This window comes from Oxyura jamaicensis, chromosome 2, assembly GCF_011077185.1.
Source record: "Oxyura jamaicensis isolate SHBP4307 breed ruddy duck chromosome 2, BPBGC_Ojam_1.0, whole genome shotgun sequence".
In the NCBI taxonomy this organism is placed as follows: domain Eukaryota; kingdom Metazoa; phylum Chordata; class Aves; order Anseriformes; family Anatidae; genus Oxyura; species Oxyura jamaicensis.
In genome coordinates this window covers 73,805,524-73,832,578 of record NC_048894.1, presented here as the reverse complement: position 1 = coordinate 73,832,578, position 27,055 = coordinate 73,805,524, and the positions used below count along the sequence as shown (strand labels likewise).

General features: G+C 36.0%; 1 protein-coding gene across 10 annotated transcripts in view; it reads left to right on the top strand.

Moving 5' to 3' along the window:
* LOC118163294 (cadherin-12) overlaps window positions 1–27,055 on the top strand; it is a 570,217-nt gene that overhangs the window by 437,370 nt on the left and 105,792 nt on the right. For 9 of the 10 annotated variants that reach the window (XM_035319833.1, XM_035319828.1, XM_035319829.1 and 6 more), the window contains one exon: window positions 4,889–5,183. The exons of the other annotated variant lie outside the window; for it this stretch is intronic. In XM_035319833.1, the coding sequence (XP_035175724.1) occupies window positions 4,889–5,183 (295 nt within the window). The remainder of the gene's footprint in view (window positions 1–4,888; window positions 5,184–27,055) is intronic. 10 annotated transcript variants of the gene reach the window in all.

The following is a 27,055-nucleotide window of genomic DNA, read 5'->3' as shown; positions in this document are numbered from 1 at the left end:
TGATTTTTGTAAGCCTGTGAAATTGGCAATGGAATAAAACTTAGAATCTCAGAGTATATCACCATGTGAATATATCAATTTGGGCATGTTCAACATTTCTTGACTTTAAAAACTTTTTTATTTCCTCCTCTTTTCATTCTCTACATTTTATTTTATTTTATTTTATTGGTTGTTTACAGAGTGGAAATTCAGAAAGTGAATGAGACCATTTGTGAAACAACTTTAAAATATCCGTATTGCTGTCAAATTAATGTCACAGCAATCCAAGTGAATGCCATAGCCTTTGTTTTTATATATCCTGTACTGATATAGTGGTTATTTAAGTCTAGAATATTTTACAATTTAAATATTTGGTTGGCTTGGTTGGTTGTTGTGTTGTTGTTTTTTCTTCTGCTTTCTTTAATGTCTGCAATGTTTTGATTTTGAAAATATCCTAATAAAATATTGTGAGATTATATATATATTTTTAATCCTACCTCTTTTTTTATATATTTTTTCTAAGAATTTTAGAAGAATTTGACTTCCTGCAGAATTAATTCCAGAGGTACATTGTAAACACTTGTAAGAGTTTACCAAATCAAGTAAATGGGTTTTGTTTTTAAAAGCCGAAGTAAGGAAGGAGACAAAGTGCTATAGCCTGCCATAGCATTTATTGCTAAAATACAAGTAATCATACTGCTCTCTAGGAATTAGACATAACTGCCTGAAGAACTGAATAAATTATTTCTACCTGGTGTGCTTGTGGTGAGTACTCCAGGCCCCACCTGGAACACTGTGTCCAAGTCTGGGGCCCCCAGCACAAGAAGGATGTGGAGCGGTTAGAAATAGGTCCAGAGGAGGGCCACAAAGATGGTCAGAGGGCTGGAGCACCTCTCCTGTGAAAAAAGGCTGAGACAGCTGGGGATGTTCAGCCTGAAGAAGAGGAGATTCTGGGGAGAACTCATTGCAGCTTTTCAATACTTAAAAGGAGCTTATAAAAAGATGGATAGCAACCTTTTGCTCAGTCAGATTATGACAGGACAGGGGGAATGGTTATAAACTAATAGAAGAGAGATTTAGATTAGAGGTTAGGAGGAAATTCTTCACTCAGACGGGTGGTAAGGCACTGGAACAGGTTGCCCAGAGAGGTTGTGGACACCCCATCCCTGGAGATGTTTAAGACCAGGTTAGACGAAGCACTGGACAACCTGTGGGTGGTGCCCCTGCCCATGGCAGGGGGTTGTAATGAGATGATCATTAAGGTCTCTTCCAACCGGAGCCATTCTAAGGTGATGATGTGTTACCAACTTTTATCTTCTCCATAAAGCAAACTAGCTTTCAGCTTCTTACAGGCTGGAGCAGATTGCTAGATCACATGGAAGAGTTTCAGACTGACTCAGTCTGGCATCTGGTATTGGATGTGATTCAAGAACACTGCAACAGTTTCTCCATAGATTTACACAATGTTTTTCGCAATAGTCTCCATCTTATTATTCATACTTGATTTTTTTATCATTCCTTTTGCCAAATGGGTTACTGTTTGCACACATTAGCAAGAATTATAGATCATGTATCTTTATCTGCCATCACAGAAAAAATAACCATGATTTTCTGCCTTAACAGTTCTCCACAACAAATCATAAATTTTACACTCGGGTCAGATTTGCCCAAAGATCTGACACTAAAAATTGTCTCTGTGTTACTTAGGTAGAGAAAATAACAGAACAGATTTGAGCAATGGCAGAAATGAATCATCTGCATTTTCAAACTTTTGTGGCATTCATAACATCTAGGATTTACAGAAAAATAAATAAATAAATCATTTGTACCACAATGTTACAGTAAATTTCAAGTAATTCTGAAAAGTAACTTGGGGGGGGGGGGGTTGCAGATAAGATCTGAACACTTGTTCTCTTGTCCTGTAGTTTTACTTGAATACTTGAATAGCAAAGAGTAGGAATTAGAAAATACAAGCAATATGCAAAAGTACAAGCAACAAGGAAAAATGGGAACCAGAACAAAACTACTGCTGCACACAGAGTCAGAAAAAAGTAGTCTTTTGCAAATCTTCTCCTGATTTTCAACACACAAAAAAAGTATCTTCCAGAGCAGCTTTTAGCACATAAATCCAAGACACACTAACAGGCACTTACTCTTTAGCCCAAACTGTTTTCTTGAAAGTTTAAAGCATTCAAAATCAGGACTACTTTCTAGTGCTGTGTAAATCCAACCAATGCTAGTTCTTCTCTGTCCTTTCATCTGAATGTCAATATTGCATGCCTTTTTATTGCTGGAGAATTTAGTTCAATTTAAATTAAAGCGATCAGCAATTTAACTACACTAATTAGACACTTTGTAAAGTTGAATTGCCCCACAAATTGCATATCTCAATGTGGATTACAAATAAGTATGCATTTGCCCATTGTCCAGCAATGGCATCTGAGGAGTTTATAACGAAGTGAGTAGATTAGCATGGTTTGATGAAATAAACACAATGTGTCAGATTCCAGCTAATGCAAAACAATACAATTCTGGTTAAATCAATGAAATGGTTCCTAGGTTATACCAGCTGACTGATGTTTCTGAAGTAAGCACAGTAAGCACATCTATAACTGTAGAATTGCTAATACATGCCAATTACAGTTTTTTTTTTTTTTTTTTTTTTTTTTTTTACTCCAGTACATTTGAAAAAGATACACTTGTGCTTCTCTTCTTATTTCCTTCTTCCTCTCTCTTAGGAGTCCTTGTTTTGCTTTTTTCATTTTATATTTTTTACTTTTTTCCCCAACTAGGGGAAAAGGCTAGAATTATTTCTCTGTAGTATAATCCAAGCATTCAGATAACACACGCAATGCAGCCTGATTTGTTACTAGTTGAATGTAAACTCTTCAGCTGGCAATCAGAAAGGCACTCAACCATCTCAGCTTTAGTGCTAAGTCTGATGAGAGGAGAGACAATATTCTTGGCATGCTTCCCTATTGACAAATCCCTGCTTGGATACATTCTTTTGCTCTGTGATATTCCTACTTACAGGAGTATGGAACAAGGTGGACTTCACAATAAAGCCCAGACTTTTTTTTTTTTTTTTTTTTTTTTTTAATACAGTGACACAAATGGTGAGATTCTCTTTATAAAATTACATATTTCTTTGACCTTTCTCAGTATATTTTTGATTTATTATTTTGTTTCACTATGTGTGTGTCTGTAAGCCTCTGTCTGATAATGGAAGGAAAATACCAAGTTTAAACTGAGCAAGGTATAAAGGAACAGCAGGATGTTTGTGAGCCACTTAAATTAAAATGATGAGGAAGAAATAGACGTTAATTATCTCAGGCTGCATTATCATTTCATTTCACAAGGAAGGAATATTTAACTCCCCAGGAGGAAAAGAATTAACTTCCTTTGAATTTTTCCACAGTGAACCAGTGTTCAAGAAGCAAAATGTGTTACTTCTGACTCAAAAGATAATTTGAAAACCTGTGTAGGGGGCAACCAGATGAAAGATCAGAATCCAGTATATTCACTGAGCAGGAATTATGAGATGAAAAAGTAGACAAAGAGGAGAATATGTTCATGTTCGCTCTGTCCCACAAACCATGACCTCCTCCACAGTCACAAGGACCTATTTTCAATTTCAAGGCAATACCTATAAATGTTAATAATTGCCTTTACCTCTTTCTCAGTAGCTTAGCTTCTTGCCCCATTACCAAAACCATTTAGTTTCTCAGTAATTCATTTTCTACATAATCTAATTTCATGTCCCATGTTTCTTCTATTGTGTTTCACCTTGGGCAGTACATCATGTAAATAAAGCTTATATCCATAATCTCTTTACTATACTGCTTAAGAGAATTCACTCTTGAAAACTCCATTCCAACCTGCGTCCATTATAACAGATCTCTTTAGTCCTCATTAGATGGGACAAGAAGGTAAGTATTTTAAAAGCTGTTTCAGCATTGGTGATGTAACCTTGAATATATATTCAGAACTTCTAGTTGTATTTAAAGGATGAACATGAAACAGATGAAGGCATATGAGAAAGAAGTTCATCAGTCTGTATTTCTATTCCAAAAATTCCTACATTTAAATAGTGTTAAATGCTACGTTATAGTAGATACTGATTAAAAGGATAAAAATCTCCAATAACTTGAATACAAGTATTTTCTGAAAGAAGGAATAGAGATTTAACATTCAAATAGGCTGGAAAATATTTTTATTGGTATTGAAGGTGGAAATGATTGAGTTAGAACTGATTTTTTTTTTTTTTTCTATATTTTTCCAATGTGGAGGAGAATGCTTAGCTTCACTGTCCTCTGACTACCTTAAGACAGAAACAAATTACCAAATATTTGTGGAAAAGGAAGCAGTATTTTTAACTTCTGTTTAGCATAAACTATGATTGTGGATGAGTATATTGTCCTTTTTAAACTACATTTGAGTTTGAGTTTAAGATTTCAACAAGCTCTTATGTGTGAAATGAAAATTAGCTGATTCTCTTCTACTTCTGTGAAAGGCAAATGCCTATGAAGGTTTATGACACCCTCTCATGTCATCTCACATTTGTTTGATGTGGTTATTGGTGCTTTTCCATTATATGGTCTTTAATTTAAGTTTTTAATGAATTGAAGCTCTGCTTCATTGCAGTTTTAGTAATGAGCAGTGTTTATGAGAGAAAGCAGGTATAATTTTGAAATGTTCTCTGTCCAAAATACCATGTGGAAATAAAAATATTAATTAACATTCTACCCACATTTTTGTGTGCACTTAGAGGCAGTTAAGGTCTTAGGAAATTGATTCCTCCAACACCTTTTATTTTACATCAGAGAAAAAAAAAATAATAATAATTGCTTTCCAGCCTAGAGAAAGCCATTAATGTTCCTTTCCTACCTTTTCTCTTTTTGTTCTCAAGCTACATTCTGACTTGGACAAGGGAGTGGGCACTGTTAAATACACCCTTTCAGGAGATGGTGCCGGCACTGTTTTTACCATTGATGAGACCACAGGAGACATTCATGCCATAAGGAGCCTAGATCGAGAAGAAAAACCTTTCTACACACTCCGGGCTCAGGCTGTGGATGTTGACACCAAGAAACCACTAGAGCCTGAATCAGAATTCATCATCAAAGTGCAGGACATTAATGATAATGAGCCAAAATTCCTGGATGGGCCTTATGTTGCCAGTGTCCCAGAAATGTCTCCAGTGGGTGAGTAAGAAGCTTTAAACACTTGATAACTAATTGCATATTACTTAATTGTCTCAATATGCATTTCCTGCTGAGGAAGGACAGAGAAGGCTGACATGAAAATATAAGTTATTATTAGAAATGTCTCTCTCCATACTTAAAATATATATATTACAGTTTTATTTTAGCTTTATTTTTTAACTTAAAAACTCATTGTCTTGCGAAAATGAGAACCTTTAACTTTTAATCACTGTGGATGCAAGAAGGAAAAAAAAAAAAAAAAAAAGATACTCAAGGCAGGGATTCTGTGTACTCCAAAACCTTGTATTCACATAAGGAAGAACATTCCCATCTCTTTCTAGATCATGTTCATTGTTTGCTATAGCAAATTAGATGGTACAACATCTTGCGTTTTATTGCTCCTGGTTATGTTGCTGTTAAATTTACAGCTTTTGCATGATTCCCTAGTTACGATCTGGGGGAGAATTCTTTGTCCTGCTACATTGTGGGTGCTGAATGTAATGATTGCCCTCACCTGGCTTGCCACAATGCAAGAACAGGCTCAGCAAGACTTGTCTGAGGTCTCAAAAACCTATCGTTTAAGAAAACATTGAGTGCACTGAATTCCTTCGTCAGGAAAAAAAAAAAAAAGAAAAAAAAAAAAAAAAAGAAAGAGAGAGAGAGAGAGATTGACTGGGAACATAGTAAGTTTCCAAGTCCATAAAGGTTACTTACCGTATGGAGGAGAGAATCTTCTACTCTCCAGAGAAATGTAGGCTGCTAAGTAAGGATACTGAAGCACTGGAATAGGTTTTTTTGGGGGAATTTTCACACATGATAGATAGTTATCAGGACAGACATAAACAGCATTGACCCTGCTGGAGAATAGAGTAAATGGTTCCTTGGGGTCTCTGCCTGCTGGCTGATTCTGCAGTGGTCCTGAGCAGTGTATTTGCAACACAAATTGTGTCTTGCTACCAGATGGCACTTTGGGCTTCCTTGCAGGAGGCAGAAACTAATTCCATGCTGGGCTGGGAAAACAAGTGTTAGTTTATTTAGACTATTGCCATTTCCTCTCCTAAACTAAGTTGTCTTGTCCCAGTACTTCAGAAGCCATTATGAGTCATTTAATGCTCCCTGTAGTAGCTACCTGATTCAGAAGTTTTCTGACCATGAAATGTGCAGAGGGATTCAGCTATACAGCTCAGGTGGTGATGTTTTGAAAGATAATCCTGGAGGCAACTAGGTAGTTACACAAGTTACACAAGCTATATATATATATATATGTTATATATATATGTTATATATATATGCTATATATAACTTTTGCTATAAGGAATTAAGTGCTATAAGGAATTAAGGGGATAGTATTTTAAATTTTGTGATAAAAAGTTGTAGGATGTGATAAAATGTGATATGAGTAGACATGGAGGGATGTTCACGTTAATCTTATATGTGTGTAAAGATGAGTATAGACACCTACAGAGATGCATCTGCATATTCATATTATAGGTGCACTATTGTTGTTGTCCCAATAAGAAATGCCTGATGATAATACTGTTATTTTCAGATGGAAAACATTTGATATATTTTCAAGTCTATTTCTGTGGCAAGTTAGAATAGAATTTTCTCAATAGTGGTTGTATGTTTGGCTGTTAAATTGTTTTTAAGACTTGCTCAGAGAGAAACAAGCAAAATAATAATGAGTGATTCTCTTTATACAATGAAACCCAGTTTGTCTTCCTTTTTAAAAAAAAAATAATAAAAAAAATATGTGTATGTAATATCAAGCAAAATGCTAACAGCAGTTTAATTTCATGGGGAATTCTTTTCAAGTTGTGCTGTGCACCGTGGCTTTTACATTGACTAGGATTTGCAGGACTGAGATGCAACCAACTATTATGCATCATGAATACAGCTGTTTAAAATAAATACTTTTAGATGTATTCTCCCTTGTAAAAGAAACAGCAAATGCCATGGCAAAAATACATCCTTTTGATCTTCACATTTTTCAGGCATATTCATCACTTCCAAAAGAGGTATTCATAACACTTATTATTTTCCTCTATAGCAAAAATTAAAGATGGGTAAAAATTTATCAGAAAAGTCAAGGTAAAGAAACAGTGCTCGAAATGGAGGCCTAAACTCCAATTAGTGGTAACTAAAGCAGATAAGAAATTTTGCTGTTGGGTTGCAGCAAAAATATCCCCAAAATGACTTCTGCTATCTGTGATGTGCAAGGAGATTATGTCTTCTCAGGTACAGGTCTCACCACATCCTTGCTTGCTCTTATCCCTGTTCTTGCTAACTTATGCAAGCACTGATTTCTCAGAGGATCTAATCCTACTGCTCCTTATCATTAATACATTTTAATGGCACCTATAGCGATGCCTACACCTACCATTACCTGAGGATAACATAGAAAATCACTTTGATTTTTCAGCTGGTGCAGTATATGGTTGCCTTGGCTTAGGCAAAACCTTTAATAAACTCTTCCTCTCATCTACTTTTTATTTAACTTTCATTTTTTAGTTGTCAGCTTTAAATTTCCAAATGTCCTTCTTCACTTGCTATATTTTTGCAACAGTAATTATGAACTGCACTCATGTTCATTGTTTCAGTTTTGCAAGAAAAGCACTACAAAAAGATTATTTTTACCCCTTACAAGTCTTTCCTATGAGTCTGACAGGCTCTTCTGACCAGTGGCTTGTTGTCTTTTATTGTTGCATGACACTTACATGCACCATTTAATGGAGTTTTGTAGAAACTTATCATAAATTGATTGGTAATGATGAGCAGAATATGGACATCAGAATTCATACTGAAAGGAGAATAGAGGGAAGAGAAGGAGCAAGTAGCATCCCCAAGAGAACACTGAATGTAAATACACAGTATATATTCCAATCGGACACTGCAATTAAGCTAATTGTACAGAACACCTCTGAAGCACCACACTCCGCAGTTGTGGGAGAGGACTGTGTGGAGCTGGGAAGCCTTGGGAAGCAAGGTGTGCTTTAGACCCCTTACACACAGTTTAGAAATTTTCATGGCTAACCATTCTCAGTTTATAACATCTCTGGTCTTCCTAGTAGTTGCTGTCCCTGAAGCCTTGTTGGCTGAAAATACACCTTAACATTCATTCCCGGATTTGGAGCTTCAGTCCCAGGGCTGTAATAAAGTTGTGTGTCAACATTATACTGGACCTTGGTGATAGCAAAAGATATAAATTCCTAGGATCCTCAATATCGGGTTTTCTCAACATATATAAGGTTTAGAGATATCTGTAGTATCCACATTTCTCATGCTATATATTTTCCAAGAACTTTGCTGTGCTATTGTCCATGCATGTTTTAGGTGATTTTTTTTTTTCCCTTCAAATCTGTTTTGAGGTTATGTTAAAGTTTCACCTATAGTTTCTGTAGACTGGGGGTTTTGATTGTTTTGCTGGGTGGCTGGGTTTTTTGATTTTTTTTTTTGTTGTTGTTGGTTTTCCCTCTAATCAGTACTACTCCTTAAAAAAGGTTATGGTAATACTTTTAGCTTTTTCTGAAGATAATTTGAGGATTGCCATTTTTACTCAATGGTGCATTTCTTACTGGGAGCCAAATTTATTCATGTGCTTTTTACTCAGGAAATAAAATAATAATAATAATAATAACATCAGCAGGATATTTACTATGCTCTAAAACTCTTAATTTAAGACCAGGATGCCTACCTATTTTATGTCAAAGGCTTGAATGGTTAATTAGCCTAAATCCTTTCACATGTGCACTCTAATCTGCTCATATATAGAGGAGATATGTGCAGACCTATCACAGATACAAACAAAAAAGATGTTGTCTTGAAAAATCCATTTGTTACAGACTGGTGTAACATGCTAATGTACCCATGTATCACTTTCATTATTTTGGATACTTTCTTAGTGTGCATAGTTCATATATGTTATAGTGGAAGGATATTAGTACCTCTGAAACTGGCAGTTTATTACTCACATAACCACTGGGGTAGGGGCTACAGAATACTTTATGGTGAAGAATTTGTTTTGGAAGGAACAATTATGTGAAATTCCCTACAGAGAAACTCAGCAGATGGAGTCAGATTACAAAGTAGAACTAATATTTTAAGAACACAAAGTGCTATGCTGTTACCCTGTGCTCAGTCAGAGACTTATAAAAGCTTAAGGACTAGATTTTTTTTTTATTATTTTTTTTTTTTGTATAGGATTGGTTTAACCAATTATCTTTATCTGAAAATATTGTCTTGATTTAATATGAATTCCAGAATGTAGCACAAACCAGAAATGGAAATCTCAGTGTATGAGGACTGAGAAGGGACTGAGAGGACTGGGTGTCCTCCATGGTGCAAGGCAGCTACTACAAGTGTGTTATGGATATCATAGAATCACAGAATCATAGAAGTTGGAAGAGATCCACAAGGATCATCGAGTCCAACTCTTGGGACCCCAAAGGACCACCCAAAAAATCAGAACATGTATATGAGAGTGTTGTCTAAACACCTCTTGAACTCCAGCAGGCTCAGTGCCATGACCACTTCCCTGGGGAATCTGTTCCAGTGCCTGACCACCCTGACGTACTGTCTGTCTAAATTTTCTGGCAGTTTTCCTTCTGAAGTGAATACTTCATTATGGCTTGCTTTTACCATTGACAAAGGCTTATATTTAAACATTAGCAAGTTGTACATATGTTAATGTATCCAGTAGTTTCATGTAAAAGGATAACATTTTGTAGAAAGCTAACCTGATGAGCTGGTGTGCAGGCAGAAATTCAGGTACCTGCACACAGGCTGAGCATCACCTAGTGCCGCCTGCCCATGTAGGGCCAGGAGCTGGCACACTTCCATAGGGAGATACCTGGTGGTATATTCTGCGCAGCCTCTGTCTACAGTCCTTCCATCTACAGCCTGATCTCATGCTTTTTTTCTGGTGTTATCAAATCCTCAAACACAGTGGTGGGAATTGGACGTAATATTCAAGATAGAAATGTACTATATTTTTATGGTAGGATAATAATGGCTCTTGTTTATTCTCTTTTCCATATCTAATACTTCCCATCAATCATTTTCCCTCCTTTGTCCATGGATGATAATTGAGATGATACTTCTGGAGGATTTTCCACAGTGATTCCATGATCAAGAGTTGATAGGTAACTGAGGTACCCATCTCTGTGAATGTACTGATCAAGTATTTTTTCCTAGCCATATTACTTTGTATTTCTTAGTGCGAAATCTCCTGTTCCCAGTTATTTGGTAGTTATGATTCTCCTGCAACATCTTGCAGTCAAGTGTTTCATTTTGTCAAGCTGTCACCTGTTTATATATTCTCTTCTACTGGCGATCTATGAGTACAAGTGAGATGCCAATGGCAACCTCCCTCTAGTACAAAAATTGTCCATTTATTCCTACCATTTGGGTGTTACAAGGCTGTTCTATCTTACTTTTTTTTTTTTTTTTTCAGTCATTTATTTTTTACTCAAGGTTAGGAAGGAACCTTGCTGAAAGCTTTTTGGAAATTTAAATACTGTTTTTCCATGTAGATGGAAACTGGAAACTGGAGCGATACAGCTGGCAATTCACCCAACAGTAGGTATTGCAAAGAGTGGTTTCCCTTTACAACACTGTACAGACTCCTCCCTTCTGGTGTTGTATACACATGTTCTCTGCTTCCATACTGTATTATAGAGCCTACCAACATGTCCAGCACCTGGGTCAGGCCTGGTGATCTCATCATGATTACCAGTTTTCATAGAAATTTGTGTCATATAGCTGTGTTTCAGTTCTCCATTCTGGGACAACATCAGATGGCAGTTTACACACCACAGTTGATGTTTCAAGAATGTCTCAGTGTCTTGTTTAGAACTGATTTGTTAATTGCAGACCTTGTCTTTTTGATTCTCTCATTTTTTCTTTTCTTTTTTTTTTTTTTTTCAGTTGTAGATAAAAACAGCTACTGCCCTGACCATCAGACTAGGTTTTGTAGCTTTTGTAGAAAAAGGTGAGTTTTGAGAGAGAATCATAAGGAAAGGCACGTTATGGCTGCTTGCTGTTTTGTCAAAGAGTCTTTCCAATGTAGAAGGAGTATTGCACACACACACAAAACAACAATAAAAAATGTCAAAAAAAACCCTCACTGAGATGTTGAGAGAAAATTGCAAGTAAACAGTAAAAGCTTTTTTTTAAAAAAGTGTTTCTTGACATTATGATAGATCACTAGGCAACCTAGGCAGCTTCAACTACTCTGAAAAAACTTACAGACAAAACCATTTTAGATCAAAAGGGAGAAAGAAAACAATGCAGAGAATCAAGGCTTGCAAGGTTAAAGGACTGGGGCTATTGTCATACTGGCTGTAAGTTTTATTTCACACACTTTGCCTATTAGAAATAATCAGCAAAACAAGAAAATTTGCCAAATATTTTTAGCCAGGAGAATCTGTGTAAAATGAAAGCAATGATGGATGTAACCCTACAAACATGCACACAGCATAATGTCTGAGAAGCTTTTGCTACTAACAGGTTGAGACACTAAATAAATGTTTTCTGCAAGCTGGTTTCACAGTCCCAAAAAGTCAGTGTCAGTGCTGAATTCATGCAAACCATTTAAGTCTTACTTGTATATCCAGATATACTTTACCGTGTTTAACTGGATGCGGGGAAGTTAAAAATTCATCTCCCAGCAGATAAAACCACTACATTGCTATCCACACTGACTTTATTCCAGTCCAGTAGCATAAGTAAGTAACATTTGATCACAGACAAGTCTTCTGATACAGACCCCTTTTATCAGGTTAACAAGACAATACTTTATTATTAATATTATTATTTTATTGACATTCAGATATTTGGTTTTACTCTGAATGTGTATGATGGTTATTTTTATGATGCTGAGTACTAGTTCCTTTAGTATATACTGAGAAGCTTGTTGGTTCTGCATTGTGGTTTGCATAATCCTCTCCAGGTTCAGTATATATTTCATTAGAGTTGTTAGGATTATGAGTTAATTTTTGTCAATGATGCTATTGCTGAGGTAAAGGTGTTTTAGTGTAGTATTGAGAGATGAAGGTATTGTTTGTAGACAGTCACACAGCATGTCTCAACATAAAAAATATCGATAGGTGTTTTAGTAACCACTGATCAGCTGTAAATGTTAAAAATTAACACTAAGTTGCTTTTTCCTTAACACAAAATGGCTCTAAACATTAAATATCTTTTCAGCAAGAGCTGTTCTTTTGCCCACCAAGTGGTTTTAAACATTAAAGATATTTTAAAAGTATTATTTTTCTCAGACTCTGAGTGACTGTAAACCTTAAATATGTTTTATGAAAGCAGCTTTTCAAGTTACTGCCTGCAGAGCTATGAATGTCATTTTTCTTTAAAGTTGCTTTCCAGACACTGAGCTATTTTTTTGTTAGAAGCTCAGTTCTATTTGTAATTTTTCACAGAAGAAACAAGTGCAAAACTTCACTGGCACAAGGTAGCTCTTCATTTATGACAAGCAATCATGTCCTAGCCATCATCTTAGAACGACACCGCAGGTAACCAAAACGAGCCAAAATTTAAATGGATTTTAAAAATATTTTGCATGAAGAGCATGTGCATATCCAGCGTTCTTCTCCAGCATTTAAGTATATAAAACTACAGTAAGACAAAATAATAAAATCAGACATGAATGATACTAAGATAACCAGTCTAAGAAATCAGTCACTGAGATATGGTGTGAATCAATCAAGTCATCAGCAGCCCTAGAGGAGTACAAAACAGAAGGCAAAATAGTCTCAAGATTGCTAAGCAAATGGGAGTCACTAAACCAAATAAGATTAAGGGCTTTAATTCTGTGTGCAGAAATAACTCCATGTGGCAAATTAGATCTAATCCTAGGAAGGCCTGGAGTGATAAGAAAAGTGTTCATGAGAATCTGGCTTTACAAGAGCAAAGAGAAAAAATCACTGAACACAAATATTCTGTTAGGGACAAATTATCCTCTGTTTAGAGAACTCCATAAGGTTTAAAGTCTACAGCAAAGACACTGCAGATACCTTAGAAAAAGTGTCTATATAAAACAGGGGTATAAAAATATCTGCAGAATACAGAACAGTACATACTGGAGTATCTTTAACTGACATGTCAGCCATTTAAGTAAGTGTATCTGTTGACCTTAAAATTCAATGAATCCTAGACACCTACCATTTCCTCTTGGTTGTAGTAAAGAACAGCATAGGTTCATAGGTGGGCAATCCAACACAATGTCTACACCATACACCTTAGGTTTTTCATGATTAAAGAACCATTAAAGGTCTTAGGGGAGCATGAGCTTAATATCCGTTCAGCCTCTAATCAACATGGCTCTCAACAGACCTGGTTGGAACCCTTCTGGAGGAGCCATTTTTGCTAAGCTTTTGCAGAACTGAAAGATGTAGAACTGCGGTTCTGTCAAAATGCTTTCTCAAAAAACAGATGGCTGGCTGGTGAGTCATTGCTCAGGTTAGCTGGTGGATCCCAAAACAGGTGGCTCCCAAATTAGTAGAGAAGCATTCTTTATACCAACTTGAGAAGCCAAGCATGAAGTAGACCCTTACCTCTAAACTGGCTGGCAAGCAACCTTTAGACCAAGCAGTCTTCTCTGAAGCTGGGAACCTGGCTTGTTTGTCAGTTCCTTGATTTCTGTGCCACATAGTTGATAACAAGGCAGGTTGCCGTGCGTCCCAGACAAGGTAGTCAGCTTGCAAGCTAAACAGGTCCTGATTAAGTAGGAAAAAGACCAATGGAAATGAAACACATTGTCCTCATGAAAAGCTCAGCACTGTCAATATTATTTTCTGTTATGTGCCGTATTTTTTTTTATTTTTATTTTTTCTGTAATGAAACGGGGAAACTATCTGAAAAATCTCAATAAAGCAATATTACACTGTCTAGACGGACTTACTTGCCAGTTATGTCTGGGGACCTTTTGTGCAGAAGCCAGCAGTAAAAGTGAAATCACTGATGTCTAGAGAGAAAAATTCTGAATACAGAGGAGGTGCTGATTTCAGACAGGTGTGAATGTAAAGAATGATAGCTGAGGAAGAGGAAAAACTTTACAGACCATATACATTTTGTTTCACAGTAACACCTTTAATACTGTCTTGGACTTGAATCAGAATGGCACACCTAAAGAGACTACCATGGGTTTCGCTAACAATCCTCAGGACCATCCTGTTATTTTTATAAGAACCTTAAAAGATATAAGTCATAAATAAATGGCAGTCACAGTATGAATGTTGCTATGCTGTTTTCCTGAGGGATCAGGGAAGCAGCATGAAGCAGACAAAGTGACCTCCAGCAAGGACTGCCGGACACACCAATCTGCACCCATCATTGAGTGAGAATGCTGTTGCAGATACCCTCAGAGGTGTAATTGTAACTGACCACTTTCATCTTAGTACACAGTTGTTCGTAACTGATTATTTTGCCTGGAAGTAGTTCACTGACTGATTGTCATCCCATTGAGGCCAGCATTTGGGACAGGGATTCTAACTGAAAAGGATAATATGAATCCCAACAGTCAATCAAATAATAACCAGGTCAGGAAATCTACAGCTGCAGAGTTACCTCCTATAGTACAATTACTGTACATCTTCCACCCGTGTTTATTCCTTTTAGTAAAGCAAACATCAATTTTGCCATTTGTTCTGCTGTAAAGGAGTAGCTTAATTTATTTGAAATGTAAGACGATTATTTAGCTAGGTTTTCTATACCGTAGGACCTTAGGACCATCAGATTAGAAGCCCACTACCATCCTATTTCTGTAAATGACAAGAATTAAAGGCTAGGAGAAAGTTTAACACACATTTCAGCAGATTATCATGCCACAGTCTATATGGGGTCAGGTTTTATCCAAACACACCCATTTTTTTTATTTTATTTTTTATTTTTTAATTCTGTTCAAAAAGGGTTGTTGTTAGGGTTCACATGCATTTAAGATACATCTCTAATCCCCATTTTTTTAGGCCTGGTGATTGCACACTCTATAAATCAATCATGTCATTCTACAAAGCATTTCCTTTTCCTATTTTTAACATTTCTGACTCTCAGTTTGGAAGACAAAAGATGAATAGGAATAGTTTATTTACTTTTGGTAGCCCTGACTACTCTATACATCTCTATCACACCTATCACACTTCTTTTTTTTTTTTTCCACTTCTAAATAAAAGATATGAAATCTTTAAATTCTATGTGGAAAACCTTACTTCATGTCTCAATTCCACTGCTTGCCTCTGAGCCCCCTCTATTTCAGCTGACTTTTTAGCGATAGGACAAAAGTAATCAATATTTTCAACAGTTTTGATAGAATTCAGATGAGAAAGATGCCTGAAGGGCAGGTTCAGATGCTCAAGATTGCAATTTATAGTCTTGCAAGAGACGGTAGAGACACAGATGCTCAAATTATCAGCCCCACTTGGTACTTATCCGGTTCAGTAACTCCAAATTCATCCACTTTTTCTTGCTGCTTCCACTCCATATCATCTCATGCCTGAACACAAAACCAAACCCTGTCAGACAGTTTTTAGCAGATGTTTGATAGTCCTGGGGTTATTTCATGGCTCTTGCATGTGATTCTGAACGTATCTATGAATCTTCTCTTCTCAGGTTTTAAGTCCTAACCCAATATTAATCAGTGAGCATAATCCAGTGGGATATTGCAGCTCAGAGTTCAAACGGGATAATCCCGTATGCCTTCAAAAGTTCATCCAGTTGCAAACACACCGGAAAACAAACAAACAAACAAACAAACAAACAAAAAACCCCACACTTCTCCTAGTTGAGTAGAAAGACATAGCTTTAGCATGATATATTAAAGAATTGTGTTTGACAGTTTTATTTGCAATACTGGTAGGGGAATAAGGAGGGAAACAGTTTACATTTATGAAGGAGGGGGAAGTACATAAACATATGTAAATTAATGCTTTTATTTTATACAAACCAGATTCAGACACTGTGTTGGAATTGCTGCAGCATAAAGACAAAATGAGTTTTTACATCGCTTTTCATTATAACAAATAAAAAAAAAAATCAAATTCTATGCTTACCTTCTGAAGAAAGTCTTTCATAAATGACCTAAGAGGTGCCAAGATGTTGGACTACCAGTCTGAATCAAAAGACGGCAGTGAGGCATCAGCTCCTTAAATTCCTAAATCCATATGAAGCTTGTAATTGAACTGGCAAGTTGTAAAAAAGAAGTCCTTCCTCTGGGCCACTGCACAGCAATAATAGATCTCTGAACTGCTGATTTAAAGGAAAGATACAGGATATCCACACCAGCACATCCTATTGATTTACTGCAGGACTGAAGTAGTGGCAGTTCAGTAATACCTATACTGCAGTCGGGATACTTTATATTTTAGCCGCCTTTATTAATTTACTTTGGGCAGCACAAGGGGACAGTAACAGTGATGACAGGGTAGGTTTTATGGCAGCATAGTGCAAGGGACTTCAGGATACTAACTCAACCGCTACCTTGCACGGATGTCCTAATGGTTCATTTCCATTGTTACTCTTGCCTAGACTGGCTACATTAAAGCCAACATGAGGCTCCCTGCACATATTGCAAATGTGTTTTATGGCTTGAGTGTTTACTGACTTACGGACACAGTGTGCATCATGTCTGTACTGCTCTCATCAGCAGTACAGTTCTTGGACTTGCTAGTAAGATCTCAGTAATGTATGTTTTTCACCAGCACATTCTCAGGCAAGATTTGTAAAGGTGTTTTGGCACTGAAAGAGGTTTTTGGACATCTTGTATTCTTTTTTCTTGATTTCAGTAAGTGCTGGCCCTGTAAGTAATTTTGAAAACCCTAGTCAGACTCTCAAATAGCAATTAGAAACTTGAGCCTTACCACCAAGCCTAAAGCAATGCTTTGCATCCCTTACATGTAGGCACCTAAAATTTCTTGGCATACATTAGAGATGTGAATGAAAATGTTTTGGAAATTTGGCCAGGTGGTTGGAACAATGTCTCTGGAGCCCAGCCAGATCAGACACAGATCAAATTCTGCATTAGTCCAGTAGGTGAACTGAGGTATGCAATGCAGGGCATGTCCACGTGTGTTTATTTGTGTCATTCCTAACAGTTTCCTAGTACCTGCCTGAACTTGGGGGGAAAATAAATAAATAAATAGATAGATAAATAAAAAAATAAATCTATGAAATAGTTCCATGCATTCTTAAAATGTCACCTCAGCCTTTCCACCATCTGCTTGTGCACAGAACCGTCTGAACTTTACTCCACTGAGCAGCTAGATGCCAATTAATGCCTAAGTGCTGTCAGAATTCATAAAGTAGGTATACCTAATTCTTGTTTGGAAGCCAGTCAGTGACATTTTCAGAGTTCAGAGTTACATTCCATGCAAAATATGGCTGGAGGAGAGGTTACCCGTTTTTGACTGCAGTGAGGTAGGGAGAAATCTCACAGAGGATGCTAGAGATGGAGCTTTAATTGTTTTTGTTTTGTTTTGTTTTGTTTTGATTTGTTTTGTTTTAATTTTTACAGGAAGATTTGAATGCCACCTCCTAATGTTTTAGCCACTAGTACAGTGAGCCTTTCTTAATCTTTCTCATTTCTCCCTTTTTTTGGCTTGATGAATATTTAATGCTTCTATATAAAACAGATCAGCTTCCTCCTCCAAGAGTGTGATGGTCTGAGCATTCACTTAAGAAGTTAAGCATTCAACCACTGTATAACAGAAGAGTAGCTTAAAATAATCTTTATCTCATGCTTCCTCTGGGCATTCAGGACAGAACATCACCTGCTTCTGAATTGTCAGAATAAGGTTGTTTTAAGTCATTAACACAGAACAAAAGGTCAAAGTTGTTTTTTTTTTTCCACAGTAAATAATTTCTGAGAAAGAAGGTAACTAGGATATAACTTTTCTCATTGGTGTTTCTTACAGGCTAAAGCAACTTTTCACAAATAAACTCATTTATATGGATCAAATTGCTAGGCATCTAAACAACACCACGTAGAAAGCTACATCTGGGCTTACTGTATTCTGCTATATCTCTTTTTACAGTTCATGTCCTCTGTATCCCTGTGCTGTAGCTTCTGTGTATCATCTATTGTTACTTCTCTGTTTTATAGGTTTATTCTTTAAAATGATTTAAACTGAGAAGGGTCTTAAATGCTGCAGCATAGGTGATTACAGAATTTAATGTACGGAGGGAATATTCATTGTAAAGCTTGCTTCTTAATGCACCTGTGTTCCCAGAACTGATGCAATGCAGGTGAGAGTACATGTGCAAGGGATCTGAGGAGAGTTCACCTTGGAAAAAAATACTTTTTTATGTTTTGGGGAAGGCTTTGGGAACCAATTACATTTAAAGAATACAAAAATATAGAATAAAAAAACTGTGAAGCAGCTCACAGCTGAAAACAGGACAAGGATTTAATGGTCATTTAAAAAAAAAAAAAAAAAAAAAAAAAAAGTATGATTAGTTAATTGAGTTAAGACATTAACCGTGTTGGCTTTCTTTATGTGTGTGGGAAGGATTATTATATGGATTATATGGATTATTAAAATCCACCTGATAACATTTTTAACAATCTTTTTTTTTAGTTGTGTCTAGACCTAAATTACAACAGCTGAAAAGTTTGACTTTTTCACTTTCTTTCATGTAAATAAAGTGACCTGTATCCAGCCTCCCCCTGAAAGACTGGTAGTCTATGAGAGTTGGAGAATCACTTCTTACTGTTAAATATATATGTCAAGAGAAATGACAGCTGTCCAGGGTTTCATTATTATAATATTTTTAATTATTTTCTTACTGACATTTTGTAACAACAAAATAGCATACCTATTTTGTGTAGATTTATTCTGAAAAAATGATCAAATTATAGAAATACAGCAACATAAAGTGTTCCGATATTTTGTTTTATTTTTATTTCAGAACAGGTCTGAAAACAGAATAGTTTGAGCAACTAAAGGTAGAATTCTAGAGGTAGTAAGTCTGCAGATATTCCACATGCACCTTAACAAAATGGCCAGATTCAACTTCCAGCTAGAAAAAGATGCCTGTTCATTTCAGTTGTTAAAATGAATGCACAGCTCTCTGATAATAATTTTCCAGTCAACTTTTTTGTTGCTGTTGTTATTTTTTTATTATTATTATTTTACTCGGGATTAAGATGGATTTTTATTTTGTACATTTTGCCAATCTGGATCTTTGGGCCAAATCAACATCTTGGATTGTCAAACTCTTTAGAAAGTCAGGGAGAAAACAGTAGTCCTTGAATATTGAATACTTTCACATTTCATAAAGTTGATACGTAGTCCTGGATTTTGAATTTTGATAGATGTAGATTCATCTGGAAAATAATAACAAATGCTAAGCAAGTATTTTTCTAAAAAATCAAAAACTCCTTTTTTTTTTTTTTGAATTAAACAATAAGTTGCAAGATATCTAGGTCATATTTAGACATCTAATTTTAGATTCAGTATTTTACAAGTTCAGTATATCGTGCGTATCAAGGCTTGTTTATCTTATAAGTTTTAGAATTTATGAATAAACAAATACGAGAAGAAGGGACTGGCATATAAAAGCAAATTTCTAGAACAGAATCCTCACTGCAGTTGAAGACAGGTGGAAATGCACTTCAGACTGGACAACAGTCAAATATCATAAGCAATGTATGGTCTGTCTTTCCCACTTTAATTTTATTTTTTCCTTAATCTGTTTTTTATTGTTTTTATTTATTTATTTATTTATTTGGCCAGTGGTGTGAACTTAAGCATTGCTTTTTATCTGGTCTCCAGAGAAGAGTGATTATGATTTTCAAAATAGAGAGAGAAATGCAAATGAGCGGGAAAAATCCCAGAGCAGGCTCAGAATAACAAGTAAATGATTCAGATTTCTAGCTGTTAAGAGTGAGCAGTTTCTTCCTTGATTCAACATTTCAGCAGCATGAAGTACAGAGCTAAGCATTTTATATCATTCTTAGCTAGAGTTTTCTGGGTCATAGCTGTGCCATACCAATATTGAAATACCTGTATTTTTTTTTTGTCTTCTGTGTTTTGTTTGTTTGTTTGTTTGTTTTGTTTCATTTTTTAAACAAAACATAATGCACTGCAATAAAATTAAGGTATTAAAGAAGCCCCAAAATAAGCTATAAAAGCTTAGAATTATCATGAAAAAGAATGTTGCATCCTTGCTACAGAGCAAAAGAGCATGATGAGGCAGTAGAAATACATTAGAGTTTGAAAACAACTGAATTTGGTCTCAGTGTCTGATTTTACTCTTTTATTTTTTTCTTTTTCTTTTTTCAAAGCTCAGGTATTTTAATTAGGGGATTTTTTCAATGTGTTTCATTCTAAAACCAGGTTACACATGAAATATTTTGAAAGTATATATGGAGCCATGTATGCCTTAACTGACACGAAGAAAAGGCTACGTTGTAGTCATTGGTGCCAGTGTTAACTTAATAAGTGGAGCTATGCCCCAGAGTTCTCAAATATGAGAAAGTCTTCTCAAGGAAGAATTGTTTTAAATGATGCATAAAATATTTGCCTGTCCATACTGCAGTGATACCAGCAGAAGGCACATACTTTGTGCTTATGTTTTATACCAGGGGAAGGCAGCAGATAAGAAAAAAAATACTGTTAACGTTTAGATTTTTTCCTCAGAACTTGCTGGTTACCAGTTCTGCCCCTAAATTTTTGCTACACATAAGGAGCAGAAGAACAAGATAAATAAATAACTGTGCATAAAGGAAATGAAACTACCTACTGTATTACCATGTATCCTTCAGTCATTACAATCATAAATCTTAATAACTTTTTTTTTAAAAAAAAAAAAAAAGTATGTTTAATCATTCAGTCTCATTGGCTTTAGCAGTTTTACAAGGATTCTTTAAATTATCCATATGCCTAAGTGTTTTGTTGAATGGTCATGTTCTTAAAGCTTTTGCCAAAGTGTTCAGTCAGTTTGGATGGCTCCAGGGCTGCGTTTACCCAAAATATTTGGGCCATGGAGCAATGTAATAGGATACATGAGGGGAAATGCTGACCTGGACTGTTATTCATCATTTTACCTATGGACAACCCTCCACAAAGAGAGAATTACTTCTGTTGCCTCTTTTAGGTCAGCGTAAACTTTTTACACCACTATAAGTTCAGGGAGAGCCCTGTCTGAGGGGCATGAGGAATTAAGGACAGAGAGGAGGAAGATGGAAGGAGGTTCCAGAAATAGTTATCCTGAAGCTCTCATGCAGGCAAGACTGAGTTCAGAGCTCCTGCTGAAACTGGCCAGAAGTCCCCTGATAAAGCATCTTGGGGAGTGAGACGTTTGGGGTACTTACAGTCTCTTTACCAGAATTGTTGGAATCCTGCACTCATGATGACCATGTACTTGTGAAGTGAGAATATCATGCAGACTTTCTGAGAGGTGTGTTTGAATGTTACCTTTTCAGTGCTTTCAGCTGATGTGCCCTTAGGTTTCTGATAGTGCAGCCACAAGTGTCTCAGCACAGATCATCTCACCCAAGAGGTAAAAGGCAGACATAAGTACAAGAGCGTGACAGCCCTTCTTTGTGACTTGTACCAAGTTTCACAGGTCACTCACACTCCATACTTTCCCTTCACACATTATGCTAGCAAGTAATTAATCCCTGTCATAAAGTTTATCTGATAGAGAACAACAAATGCTATTTTCATTGTTAGAAATACTTTCATTTTTATCATCAAGAAGATAAAACGCTGGCATGCTTCTAAAATCTGATCTGTACTGTATGCTCATCTATACTGCATTCTGTATCATCCAAGCTAGAGACATAAAACATTGTGTTGAATTATTACTGTTGGTACTATTGTTTAATCTTAACTGTTTGATACCTCAATAAGCATTTGCTTTCTAACATTTGAAAAAAAATGGGGCTCCAGGTAATTTGATTTGTGTTTTTCATAGGTACCTGAGCTACCCTCTGTTTTTACAGCTCAGCAGGTGAAGGGTCTGACACTGTGTTCAAGTTTGCAGAACACCAAATACTATCTACTGAAAGTCTGCTGTGGTGAATTAATATTTTTCCATGGCAAATTTTATATATATATATATATTTCATTCTAAACAGAACCTGACAGGATTTCAGTTTTCAGGTAAAACAACATCAAAGTTACAGAACTGCAGCTGTATTCCCACATGCAGAAATAGATAAACTCGAGCTCTTGGATAGATTTATTAAACCAGGCAACTCACAACCTCATTCTTCTCCATGGCTGTTTTTCTCCCTAATCTCTCGTGAACATTTAGGGATTCTCTTTTGACAATGAAGTAGTACTGCAATAGGAGAGATGGAGACAAGCCAGAACTTCCAGGCCTATATTAATTTTGTTTATTTCGCTTGTTTTTTTTTTTTTTGTATTTTGTTTCCACAAATCCATGAGAAATATGACTTTACCTGTGTACACATTAGTAAATATACTCCTTTTTTTAGTGTATCCATGGGAAACAAAAATAAATCCTATTTTCTAAAAAGCTCTCCATATTTTCAGGAGGAATGGGATTCTTCCACTCGTGAGAGTTTTGTGAGTCTAGCTGTTGTAAAATCAAGAAGAGTACTTTGTGTTGTAGAACTTTGTGGAAATACAAGTGGAAAAATTACCAAAAACATATATTTCACCAGAATAATGAGTTCCCATGAACTTTTATTGTTACAGATGTTCACATCAATCCTGGACTTTTTTCAACTGTCTTAGTTGTATGTTTCAGCCAATTCCCAAGTATTCCTAAAAATTTTATATAGCAATTCTACAGAGTATGTTAGCATTTAATCATAGCATGAATTTCAAGCATATTATAATACATCTTTAAAGTATGTATCTTTTAATTTTAAACTACCTTTTGCCTAAGTTATCCTTCCTACATGTAGAGTAGCAGATAACCCATTATATGCTTATTAAACTTGAAATGCTAAGGTGAATTATGCTGGTAGTGTTTCAAATAAGAGGGAAATAATATAAGGATGACATTTGCTCATCCATATAAGGATGACATTTGCTGTCAGAGCTCTTTGTCTTGAGGGATATTTTCTCACCTGTATTTAATATAATGTAATTTTAAATTACAAATTAAATTACAAATTATAGTGACATACAGTATTCAGTGTTGTCCTATTTTTTCTTGCAGGCCATGTGAAAGGCTAATGACCTTCAAAGATGCTTTTTTTTTAATTTTTTTTTTTTTTTTAAGAAAACATTAACTATGCCTTTTTTAACATTTGTACAATAATGTACAATATGTTCTGTTTTGCCATTAGTCCCTTTCCTAAAGCAGATCTTTAACTTGGCAATAGAACTTTTATTTTTCTTTCCTGTCCATTTTTCATCTGGGGACCACACTCTGATATTGGATTTTCTTGTTTCACAAGATCTATGCTCATGTTGTAAAATACATATGCTGATACCCTGGAGAGTCATCCTAATCTACTCTTACTGAGGACTTAGAGATCTATGTAAAAATATTAACCCTTCTGTTAGTAATTCTTTTAATTTGCCATGCAAATAAAAAGAGTTATGACATACAGGTAGGTCTGTACAAGTAACTGTTTTTAATTAGTTCATTGACGTGGAAGATTAGGGTGACCTAAAAAAAAATAATTACTCATTTTGGAATCAAAGCACGAAAGTTTCAGAACAAAATCCTTTTGCATTTCTAATTACTATTTATGAGAATTTTGCATTGAAGATATTCAACAAAAAATTGAAAATTTGTGTGATAAATCGGAACCTCAGTTTTTCAGTGAGTTATCTACCCTTCAAAATTCAAATGTTATTTAGGATAGTTCACAAGGTCAAAAAGCCTTTTTCAGACTTCTTAACATTGAAATGTTTATAATGGCAATCTTAGCTGAAGATCAATTCTCTTTTGTAACAAGGCTATTGCTAACTCTGTGCAGACTCAGTAGTGCCCTGAGAACTAGACATGAGAATGACTTGGAGACTGCATGACACATGTTGTGTGTATCAAGATGTTTTTAACAGTAGAGTTCCCAGCAGAAGTGTAAACAGCTGTTTATCCCAGGTGTCAGTGTGCAAGAGGTATGTCATTGAAGATCTGTAAACATAATTAAAATGTTCATAAATTTTAAATATTTCTAGGAATATGTATTTTTTACATATACATTCCCCATTATTTTTAGCCCCTGACATGACAAATATAATCAGAGAAAGTGGGGTTTCTTAAAAGAACTACAGAATTACATCCCAGTCACCTTGAGTGTTTTGAAAGTACAACTAAGTGGTTTGCAAGCCCCTCTCTCTTACGTCAATGTGCCTCAAATCCCAGATGATGTAATGTATTCCTATGCTTGTCATCAGACTGCTGAGCTCTGATCACCCTCCTGATGTTGGATGAATGCACTGTACAGTCAAAGCTCAAGTTACGGATCTCCAGCCATCTGAAGATTTACTCGCTACAGTGGCTTTCGCTAATTCACAGTTTTATTAAGCTACCAGTAAGAACCTGACAAATCACCTTTCTATGCCTGAAAACCTCACTGAGCCTGTGAAAGGCAGGTGATAATACTGAGAAGCTGCATTGAATTCAAATTGAAATTAGCCTAAACTGGAGGAGGAATGTATTTTTCTTCCTAATAATATAGTTAATATTGCCATTGTTGTAGGTAAAAACATCATCATTTACATTCCCAAAATGGATTATAGTACACTGTGCTCATATGACCTTTTACACATGAAAATTGTAATGCTTGAATGCAAAAGATTGAAGTAATATGAAGTGAGAGATTTTTTAGCTAAGGGGAATGCAACTAGCCACAGCTCCTCCAGGTGTTTACAGAGGACCTGTTCAGCTGTTCACATCTGGTGTCAGCCCAAAAGTTGAGTATCTGGAAGTGTCTGTTTAGAGCCAACTCCACACAGTGGACTGTACGGAGACAGGCCACAGATGTCATGTTAAAAAGGGTCTTATCAAACACTTGCCTATTTCAGAGCCTTGCTAAGGGCTTTCACTGAAACAGTTTCACAAATTTGAAAGTATTTGTAATCCAGCGTTTGTTAGTCTTAGAGCCCTGCTTTCACTGAGACAATTTCATTAAATTGAACATATTTAATAAGGCAACAGATATAACACATTCAGAATTGCGATTGATTTATACAGTTACGACAATAGGGCTAGTAAATGATAATAGTTCCAGCAATATGCTATCGTGGGTATTTCTCACCAAAAGATGAAAGTGCAGAGCTCACCACGAAGGCACCCCTGTCTTGGTGGAGGAAAAAGAAACACAGCCTATTGACAGCCCCTTCTAGGTCTCCAATTTCTTCTTTCTTTCTTCCTTTCCTGCTCTTCATTTTTCCTCACTATAACTATTTTTTCCTAACTTATTCCTCTTTATTTATTTATTTACATGAACTCCTAACACTCCTTTATATCCTAACCTTATCTGTTCCCTCCCTGGGATGATATTTAGCAAGATCTGAGTGAAGAATTGAGTACTATAGTCATATATGTTATGTATATATATATATGTACACATATAAGTATATCTATATATATCTATATGTAGCAGGTACTTCATTAGGCTCATTATCATATTCAGGGGTGTGATCTTTAATATTCATTTCACACATAATGAAGCCAAATGTTTTACTCAGGCACCATGGCCCTCAAGATTATGTTCTGCTACCAAAATGGAGCCATCCTGCCAACACAAGAATCCTTCCTTCAGTAACCTCTCATACCAAGCTTTTGGACCTCCATCCACAAAGTTTTTGTAAGAGATAAAAAAAGAGCAAGCTGCTCAGTTCCCCTTGCTCAAGACTGGTGCTTATCAACGATGCTAACAAGTCTGACAATGCAGCACAAGTATTGGGATACAGGCTGTGAAGCACCTTGCAGTCAGGTCCCTTTGGGCCTTGTTTCCTCTGCTGCACAAGGTGGAGAAGAGCCAGAGTGAGAAACCTGAGACAAAAAACGTAGTCTGAAAGACCCAGGCAATGGCAGGTACTTCACTAGCAAAACATAACTGAAATAGCTCAGAGAGCAGATAAAAACTTTGTGACAAATGTTATGCCTGCTGTGGTTTGTGTTTTTAAAGGCAGGGCCGTGTTTTAACACAATGGCAGGGTGGATGGTGGCTGTTCAGAGAGCAGCCATGGAGATGACCATATGCATGAGCCATGAGCCAGTCTGTGCCACGTACGAGGCTGGCCCAAGTGGGGATCCACCAGACTCTAGCTCTTTCTTTGTTGTTGCAAACTCTACAAAGTGAAGGAGTTTTAGGGTCAATGTTAATATCAATAAGTAAAATAAATAAATTAATTAAATTAAATTTAAAAAAGGAATCTAGCAATCTAGCTCTCTGACTACAGTGATTTTGCATCATTACGTCTCCAATATAACTGAAGTTGCTTCTGGCTTTCACTAGCATGAGTTGGCTAAAGATGCTGAGCGTTGTGTTTCTGTCAGTGGAAAGCACTAAGGTATGCTAGTGTCATGCTATGTAATCACGATACTTGTGGGGGAAAGAAAAGCTAGCAAACAGGAAAAATAACATCTTTTCCCCTGATGCTGTACTATAATTTGTTTAACCTCTGAAAACAGGATTCTGGGGGGCAAGAATGTGGGAAATTAAGCAGATAAGTTCTGTGTTAAGTTTCAGCTGAATATGATTTGAAATGGAGATGATATTAAAAACTGAAAATAATAGTTTAAAACTGGGGGGTGGAGGAAAAGCCCTCTTAAAATATATATATATTCATATAAAAGAAAAGTAAAGAAGCAAGGAAAGCAAGAAAGGAAGGAAGGAAAAGAAATAACAAAAAAAAAAAAAAAAAAAAAAAAAGAGGAGAGGGAAGGGGAGTGGAGGGGAGGAGAAAAATTAGTAAATAAAAACCTAT